Source organism: Barbus barbus (assembly GCF_936440315.1).
Source record: "Barbus barbus genome assembly, chromosome: 50".
Classification (NCBI taxonomy): Eukaryota; Metazoa; Chordata; class Actinopteri; order Cypriniformes; family Cyprinidae; genus Barbus; species Barbus barbus.
The window spans coordinates 2,458,423-2,468,035 of record NC_136728.1 but is presented as its reverse complement, the minus strand read 5'-3'; the positions used below and the strand labels follow the sequence as shown (position 1 = coordinate 2,468,035).

The 9,613-nt window shown below is 37.4% G+C and overlaps 1 protein-coding gene across 1 annotated transcript in view; it reads left to right on the top strand.

Moving 5' to 3' along the window:
* Positions 1-9,613, top strand: part of LOC306868295 (leucine-rich repeat serine/threonine-protein kinase 2-like) — a 39,846-nt gene that overhangs the window by 719 nt on the left and 29,514 nt on the right. The window contains exons 3-14 of the mRNA XM_079414406.1: positions 854-951; positions 5,587-5,675; positions 6,105-6,242; positions 6,661-6,795; positions 6,888-7,019; positions 7,118-7,237; positions 7,455-7,624; positions 7,729-7,802; positions 8,055-8,161; positions 8,489-8,618; positions 8,695-8,819; positions 8,968-9,095. Of these exons, the coding sequence (XP_079270532.1) occupies positions 854-951; positions 5,587-5,675; positions 6,105-6,242; positions 6,661-6,795; positions 6,888-7,019; positions 7,118-7,237; positions 7,455-7,624; positions 7,729-7,802; positions 8,055-8,161; positions 8,489-8,618; positions 8,695-8,819; positions 8,968-9,095 (1,446 nt within the window). The remainder of the gene's footprint in view (positions 1-853; positions 952-5,586; positions 5,676-6,104; positions 6,243-6,660; positions 6,796-6,887; positions 7,020-7,117; positions 7,238-7,454; positions 7,625-7,728; positions 7,803-8,054; positions 8,162-8,488; positions 8,619-8,694; positions 8,820-8,967; positions 9,096-9,613) is intronic.

Genomic DNA, 9,613 nt, shown 5'->3' with positions numbered 1-9,613 from the left:
AAATGCCCTCTCATGTTGTTCTAAACCATATGACTTTCTTTATACTGTGGAATGGAAAAGGAGATATTTAGAAGGATTTTTTCATGCTGCTCGTTTCATAAAGAAACTGAATAGAGACTGAGACAATGATCTCAGTTCAAAAAAACAAAAAACTAAGGAATTTTCTTAAATGGCATAAGGTATATCATGTGAACAGTTCATTTATTTATGTTTATTGATAATCCTATTTGTGCTTGGATACATGCTTAAGGTTTTCATAATAAATGTACCATTTTTTGGTTTAATTATTACTATAAAGAACATTTTAGTGTAATAGATGGTTCTTAAAACATTCATTTTAAGAGTGCATGTTCAAATGTGAAAAATGATCTTTGAAGTGAATGATAGTTATTTGTTATTAGATTATTAAAATAAAAATTAGATTATATTATTAAAATAATATAAATATGTTTAGAGTATTCAAAATTATATACTGTATAAGTGCCATCTGAAATTTTCTTCTAAAATGAGCATTTTTATCAGTCTCCTATGTTTAGATTCAGTAATTTTACTCTTAATTCAAGTCAGCTTTATGACGTATAGCGACGTATAGGGCATTTTCTATTAAATTAAAGTGAAATAACTAAATATAAATATAGGAACCTGATAAAAATGCTCATTTCAGAAGAAACTTTCAGATGGCACTTAGGCTTTTGCATCTGAACCCTCTCTCTTTCTCTCTCTCTCTCTCTCTCTATATATATTACATTACACTATTTATAAATTATAATTTCGGTGCTTTATTAGCTAAGAAAAGTGATTTGGGATCCAGTAGAAGGTTTTTGTAAAGAGTGCTGTACTGTTTTAATCACAGGTAGGCTGGTCTCTGCTGTCTCGTCTGATGGAGATATGTCCCAATACTTTGGACTGTCTGGCCAACCCAGATGAATATGAGTTTACTGAGGTGCACAAGTAAGTCTGGACTATTTCTATGAGCTTGTATGGGCTCCTGTTTATATGGTATAGTATTGTACTTTTGTATTGTACATTTATTATCTATATTTGCATATATAAATACACACACACACACACACACACACATATGAATATATATTTTATATATTATATGTATTTATTTATTTATATATAATATAATGATATATATGAATATAAATAGACATAAATATTTTCAAAATATATACTGTATGTGTGTGTATTTATATACATAATAAACATACACAGAACACGTATAATATGCAAACAAAAACTTTTATTTTGGATGCAATTAATCACGATTAATCGTTTGACAGCACTAATATGTGTGTGTGTGTGTGTGTGTGTGTGTGTGTGTGTGTATATATATATATATGTTTGCAAGTATATGTGCAGTGTTGACAGAACCGGGCTAATAAGGTCATACTTCTTGGTTCTAGTAAGGACTCTAGCTGCTGCATTTTGGACCAGCTGTAGTTTGTTGATCAAGCGTGCAGAACAACCACCCAGGAAAGCATTACAATAGTCTAACCTTGAGGTCATAAACGCATGAATTAGCATTTCTGCATTTGACGTTAAGAGCATAGGTCGCAATTTAGATATGTTTTTGAGATGAAAAAACACCGTTTTACAGATGCTAGAAACATGGCTTTCAAAAGAAAGATTGCTATCAAACAGCACACCTAGGTTCCTGACTGATGAAGAAGAATTGACAGAGCAGCCGTCAAGTGTTCTAGGTTATTACATGAGGGGGTTTTAGGTCCGATAATTAACACTTCTGCTTTTTCAGAATTTAGCAGTAAGAAGTTACTCGTCATCCAGTTTTTTATATCGACTATGCATTCCGTTAGTTTCTCAATTTGGTGTGTTTCACCAGGCCGCGAAGAAATATAGAGATGAGTATCATCAGCATAACAGTGAAAGCTAACACCATGTCTCCTGATAATATCTCCCAAGGGTAACATGTAAAGCGTGAAAAGTAACGGCCCTAGTACTGAGCCTTGAGGTACTCCATACTCCAGATCGATTTGATACCTCTTCATTCACTGCTATGAACTGATGGCGTTCAGATAAGTACGATTTGAACCATGCTAAGGCATTTCCACTAATGCCAACAAAGTGTTCTAGTCTATTTAAAAGAATGTTGTGGTTGATAGTGTCGAACGCAGCGCTAAGATCCAGTAGAACTAATAGAGATACAACCACGATCAGATGATAGAAGCAGGTCATTTGTAACTCTAATGAGAGCAGTCTCAGTACTATGATACGGTCTAAATCCTGACTGGAATTCCTCACAGATACCATTTTTCTCTAAGAAGGAATACAATTGTGAGGATACTACCTTTTCTAGTATCTCTGACAGAAAAGGGGGTAACACTTTATTTCGACAGTCCACTTTAGACATTCTACTAACAGTAAGTAACTTTGCAACTACATGTCAACTAGCAGTCATTAGAGTATTAGTAGACTGTCTGCTTAATAACTTCTAACACTTTATTTTGATGGGTCCACAACATACAACATACTGACTATCAGAAACTTTGCAAGTATATGTCAACTTAATCTACTAACCCTAAACCTAATCTAACAGTCTACTCTGAGAGTTAGTAGACATATAGTTGCAAATTAATGAGAATTAGTTGACATGTAGCTACAAAGTTACTTATAGTTAGTAGAATGTCTAAAGTGGACCATCAAAATAAAGTGTAACCGAAAAGGGAAATTTGAGATCGGTCTGTAATTAACTAGATCTTTGGGGTCAAGTTGTGTTTTTTTAATGAGAGGCTTAATAACAGCCAATTTGAAGGTTTTGGGGACATATCCTAATGACAAGGATGAATTAATAATAGCCAAAAGAGGATCTATGACTTCTGAAACCAGCTCTTTTAGTAGTTTAGATGGAATAGGGTCTAACATACATGTTGTTGGTTTAGATGATTTAACAAGTTTATACAACTCTTCCTCTCCTATAGTAGAGAATGAGTGGAATTGTTCCTCAGGGGATCTATACTGCACTATCGGATGCGATACTGTAGCTGACGGCTGCATGTTTACAATTTTAGCTCTGATAGTATCGATCTTGGAAGTAAAGTAGTTCATAAAGTCATTACTGCTGTGCTCTTGGGAAATGCCAAGAAGTGCCATATTTCTAGAGAGAAGAGCGGCATCACCCCAGGAGGGGTGAAGACCATCTCTTTTCAACAGGTCAGGTCTGCCCCAAAGACTTTATAGACAATTGGACGAGTTTATGTTATTCTGCGGGCACCACTTAATGTGCGTTCACACCGCCGCTGGCGAGAGCGTCAAAATTCGCTCTGGCCGACCCTGCCAGCGACGCTGTAGAAAGATTCATTGACGCTTTGACGATCGAACGCTTGGTCTTGTATTTAAAGGAGCTGCAAAGGAAACAAGCAGGTTGATCTTGTGTAGACTGACCACAAGTAGGGTATAAGTTAACCTCATGAAATATTTTAATTGTGAAAGTAAGAAATTGATCGATGGAAAGAACTTAATTATAGTTACATGTTTGCTAACGAAATAAACCAATAAAAGCCATTTGTGTGGTGTGTTTTTGTGTTCATGTTTAAGTGCTAAGTTAGTCTAATTTCAACATGCAGTTTATAGGAGACTTACTGGCCTAGGTCTTTAATTAACATTAACATTAATTTGTGCGCAACTTACAATCCAAACTGTCCTGGTTGAAGGGTAACCTAAATGCAATTGGTCAAATCGGTGTTGTTTTGAGCAAATGAATTGCATTTGAAATGAATGAATTGCTGAAAAACAAACGTTCTAGCGTGAAAATGCTTGGGAACTAATGTGGTCGGAACCCAAAGTTTACAGGACTGCATTCTCTGGAACCCTCTCCAGCGGAGGACTTCTACATTCCGATTGGTTGCCGCCCAACCGCGTCATAGCTCATTACCATAAAGTTGACCTGACTTCAACTCTCCTCGACACTCTCACCGGAGCTCGCCGCTGGCTCACATTGAAAATGAATGACTTCCGGCCACTTTGACGTTCTCGCCGGCGGCGGTGTGAACGCACGGTTAGACATCCAGCCATTAAGTGACAGCAGTCTGCTATGAATCTCGTCACCAAGCAGGGAGTGGACCAGAGCATATTACAGTATCTGACATCGTACTTGCAAGTTCACACACCTCTTTAACATTATTTTTAGTGATCTCCGACTGGCGAAGTCGAACATCATTAGCGCCGATGTGAATAACAATCTTACTGAATTTACGTTTAGCATTAGCCAGCACTTTTAAATTTGCCAAGATGTCAGGCGCTCTGGCTCCCGGTAAACATTGGACTATGGTGGCTGGTGTCTCTATTTTCACATTCCGTACAATAGAAAGTGCCAATTACTAGAGCACTTTCATCAGGTTTCTCAGTGTGTGCTTCACTGAGTGGGGAGAACCTGTTTGATGTTTTGATCGGAATGGAAGAGCGGTGTTTTGACCCACGACTAGGCCGCCTCACAGTCACCCAGTTGCCCTGCTGCATGGGCTCTAGTGCCGGAACCGAACAATGTACAGGACTCCCTGAGCTAGTCACATCCAAGGCCGTATCTACAGCCCTCACATTCTTACTATCCTCAACTAAAGTTTGGATGCCTGTATCTAGCTCTAAAATCTTCTCTGTCAGCCTAACTATTTCCCTGCATTTATCACATGTGAATTCCTCGTCGCCGACAGAGAGAGATAAACTATACATGTGACATGAAGTGCAAACAACAATAGCAGGAGAAGAAGCCATTACTCACCGTGACTGATGAGTGATACCAACTTAACTTACCACTTACCACTGTTATTTGATGAACTCGTGAAAAACGGAGCGAGAGAGAAATGAAAACGGAGCGAGAAAAAAGAATAGAAACGCGAATGGAACTTAACAAGCTAACCGGCTAACGAATGCTAACACGCTGCACTCGCAGTTTTAAAAGCAAACGATCAAATTAGTTAGATAAGTTTGATATATAATACCAGCAATATGGTGGGAATTAAGTTATATATTATCACTTTAAACAACAGAGAGTAAAAGTAAGGTAAAGATTCAATAAAAAAGCGGAGCTACAAACGCAAACCTCTCAGAAGCACAACAGACAGGAACAGACTGAAGAAATCGAAATGGGTCCTATTTCTGTGTTTTCTTCCCAGCAGACGTCAAAACAATACTTTTTCTGAATATTTATAAATTTCCACAGCAGCAGTACTTTGTTTAAAAAATAATGAAAAAGGATCTAATCCAGGCTATTTGTGTGAACACCAACTGACTTTATTTTATTTGTGTTTATTTGTTTTCAAGGGCAATATTATTATTATTTTGTTTTATTATAGATGCTTTAATAACTGATAGACTGAATAGAATTTGGAATGTCTCCTGAGAAAGAAGAGGTAGCATTTATTTTGTAGGAATTGTTTTTACATTTTTTAGTTTTGAAAGCCCAGTTGGTTGTTGAAGTTGTAACACATCATGAAAACTGAAGTTGGTTGTTGGTTGTATTCACATCATGTTGTCTGAGATACTTTTGTTGAAATTCATACAGTAAATTCATTGGTGCTATCCATGTTCAGCAGGTTTATGCAAGTGTTGCATGTTTGTTCATAGGCAGATTCTTAAGGTGCTTTCAGTGTATCGTAATGACTGCAAGATGATGATGGTGGGCCTGAGAGCTCTGGCTCTCCTACTAAAGTCAGGTAAAACTTGCTTTTAAATAATATTTATATGTACTGATTATACAACCATTATGGTGCATTGGGTACAAAAACGGTTTTTTTTTTATTCATTTAATCTCTGTAGGGATTAAAAAAAAAAGTTATTTCATAAAAGTTTGAACCACACCAGTTACCAAGGAAACAATACTGTGTACCTAACATATGTTATGAGGCAATACACTACTACAGTAAGCACTGCAAATGACATAATCAATTAAAAAAGCATTAAGTACATTATACTAATGTGGATATTGAGAAAACATCTCATACACGCAAGTCGTCTTATTATATATAGTCCAAATTCCCCTTACACAAACCTAATTATGATTATGGTTAGATAAGCATGTGTCATTTCACTTGAGGTGCATTTTTCTGCTTTCGTGAAGTGAAACAGTTTTTTTTGTGTGTCAGATGAGATTGTGATGCAGGTTCTAGATGAGCAGGAAGTGGATGTGTTTTCCTTGGTTCTGGAGGCCATGAGGTCATTTAATGACAAAGAAGAGGTTCAGCTACAGGGATGTGCTGCTTTACAACTACTGCTGCAAACAGGTAACAGTGAAAATTTTCTTTTGAGTACGCGCATTAGCCCTATGATTTCTATGATTTCATTACATTTTCAAAGATAAAAAAAAAAAATGCATTAATTTTTATTTATGGTTTATTTTGATTGCTACTGTTTTTGCTAAATTTGTATCAAATAAAACAACACAGAATTGATAAATTCGCAATAGAATTTCTGGTAAAAAAAAAAAAAAAAAAAGGTTTAATTAATTCAATTGATAAGACATAATTTTTGACCATTAACATTTAATTAAACCATTCAACTGGAATCCAGAAAAATGAAAACCAAAAATACAGACCTTAAAAAAAAAAAAAAACATTCCATAGGGCCCTAGTAATAGTGATGCTTTCCTTAGCAAACCACACTTATGCTAATTTCTGTCTAATTAACCTGCTTGATTGTCAGTTTCTGATGCTCATCTGGTGGAGTTCATTGAGAGCAAGGACCATGAGGTGGTTTTGGATGCACTCAGGCGGTTCATGGACAGTGAGAATGTAGTACTGCAAGCGCTGAGGGTCCTCATACCACTGGCTGCTCCAGGTATGACTTGGAATTACAAAATATATGAAATTATAATATTAAACTATATTATTACAAACAGTATTGAATAAGCTTCTCTTTCTTAAATCTAGCCTGCAATATTGAGATTCTGATGTCCAAACCTGTTAAATGCTACAGTCTGCTGTGTCAGGCTATGGACATGTGGCTCGACTCAGAGGCCATACAGGAGACTGGATGCTGTTTGATACAGAAATTCACATCAGGTGAGCCCAAGTCAAAGGTCATGATGAAACGATGTTCTCATAAATTTTAGAAAGTGGTTTATTTTTGAGTTGTGTTATGTTTGTTTGACATTTAACAGAGAGTTACTATAACATACTGGTGCTGAATGGTGTCCATAAGGTGGCGGTGAAAGCGTGTGTCTCTTATCCTGAGAATGCCACAGTGCAGACCACTACCCTCTCCTGTCTGAGCATGCTCGGTGAGTCTGTATGAACACGAAAATAAACAAGATAGTACAGTATAAGTTGATAACCTGGCTCTCCACTGGATCCTTTAGAGCCCATATTTAAGGTGAAGCAGCAGAGTGCTTTTTTTATGATTAATGATTTTTTATGAGCTCTTTATTCGTCATAAAATGTACATGACTGACAGAGCCAACTGAGAACTTTAAGTTTCATACAAAACTAATTTCTCAGCGGAGTGTATTGCACAGAATGAAGGGCTGGACAAAGAGTGGAGCGAGGAGGACGAGGCGAAACAGACAGTTCTGGTAAAGAACGAAGCCACTCAAGGAGAGGAGATGCTTGTATGGAGAGAGGCCTGTTATACTGCTTTAGAGAGACATGCTGACAATGCTGCAGTGCAGGTGACACATGACATGTTTTAGCCTGCAGTACGGAAAAGATCTTATCGCATTCTTTTGCTTTTACTATAGTGAATATGTAACTTTCTCTCCCATCGTCCAATCAGGAAGCTGCATGTTGGGCTTTAAACAGCTTGCTGCTTCATTACCACTCACTCAACCACGTGGAACTGGAAGGAAGGTTTGCATTCCTTCATATTCTGTGCTGTGTAATATATTTTGTCCGAAAGTCCTCTTATAATTCGAGATCGAGAGCAATATTATTGAATTAAATAAATAACTTCTGTTATGATTGGCTAACCTCTGCATACTAGCGCAGTTATGACTGTCATCATCAGGCAGTTCAGGTTGCTGAATACTGAATATGCAATGATATTTAAAAGTAGGCGGTCATATGTTAATGAGCTCAGGTTGAGATGTTTCTGTCCCACAGGCCTCCTCTTCATTCTCTCATTATGGCTGCCATGCTATTGCATTCATCCAGTGTGGAGGTTTTCCAAGCTGCTTCCTGTACACTACGCACACTAATACAGCACCACAGTAAGTTTGTTTCTTCTTCAATCATAGATGTATACAGAGATCTTTTGCCGTGCTTTAAAAAAGTAGCCTACACTTATTTTGATTTGTTGACTAACATACTAAAGCACATGTAAAATTCTTGATTATAATTTTGACTGTAGTGTATTATTCAATATTAGGTAATATATTTTAAATGTAAAAAATTGCAACTTCATTGATTCAGTTATATGTTTATTACAACAATATTTTTTTCAGGAGACAAGACTTAATATCTTAAGTCGTTTTGCAAGTAAGAAAGTCATTTTTTTGTCTCAGAAAACGATCAGCTTGTGTGTTTTTGTACTTCAGGTAGGATGAGGGCTCTGCTGCTGTCACATGGCATTCATGTCAACATTGTGCATCTGATGCGGGAACACGAGAGCTCCAGCGCTGTCTGTGAAAGTGCCTGCAAACTGCTTCACACACTCTTCCAGGGAGCGTAAGCACATCTGATCAGTTATGTGATGTATAACAGACAAAAACACAACGGAAATCATAATTTTATTTCACTCCAGGAAGGCCAGTCTAGATGACGCGACCCTGATTCTCGGTCAGATCCTGACTGCTCTGAAGATACATAACTTCATTCCTGAAGTTCAGCTGGAGGGTCTCAGAGCCAGTTTAGTTCTTCTCAGCCCAGGTAGAATGTCTCTCTACTTCCTGTAGCATGTTTTATTGGAAAGAATCTGCAAGCATTGTGTTTTAATTCATTAATTGACTCGCCCTCATATTGTTCCAAATTTGGCATGCATACATACGTCTGACTCTTTGTCTTCTCTTGTGTGCAGACAGGAGTTTAAGAAAACATGGCACCTCAGTGGCGGATCCTGACACGGTGGACGTGTCCCTGCGGGTGCTGAAGAACCAGTGTGTACTTGAGGGAGCTCATACTATCTATCTAGAGGCACTTAATAGGGTAAATGCTTTGTTCCTTAAAAGCTAAAATAGTTCTGTAATGTTCTCAACATGGACGATAATGCTAAGCCTTGTGCCCAAAGGGCACCTATTATGCCCCTTTTTACAAGATGTGATACAAGTCTCAGGTGTCCCTAGAATGTGTCTGTGAAGTTTCAGCTCAAAATACTCAATATAAATAATGCATTTGGTTTTGATTATCATGTCTATCACACTGAAATCATGCGTTTTAAACCATATTTGTTTAAACTTCTGATATACGATTTTCTGAGCGCACACCCATCCGAAGTGAATACACAGAAAGCAGCTGTCACGCGGCATGTGAGTCCTAATCTAAGCTCTCTTTCATGTCTTATTGCGCTTAAACAGTCAAATGCACACACGTTTATGTTAAAAACACACAGTTATGTCTGTGAAGGTAAGCAGCTGGGAAAGAAATCGCATGTTTATACATGGAGGACTGTGTGTGGCTCATTTAGTCTTATATAATACAGCAGTGTCCGTCAACAGTCGTGGGCG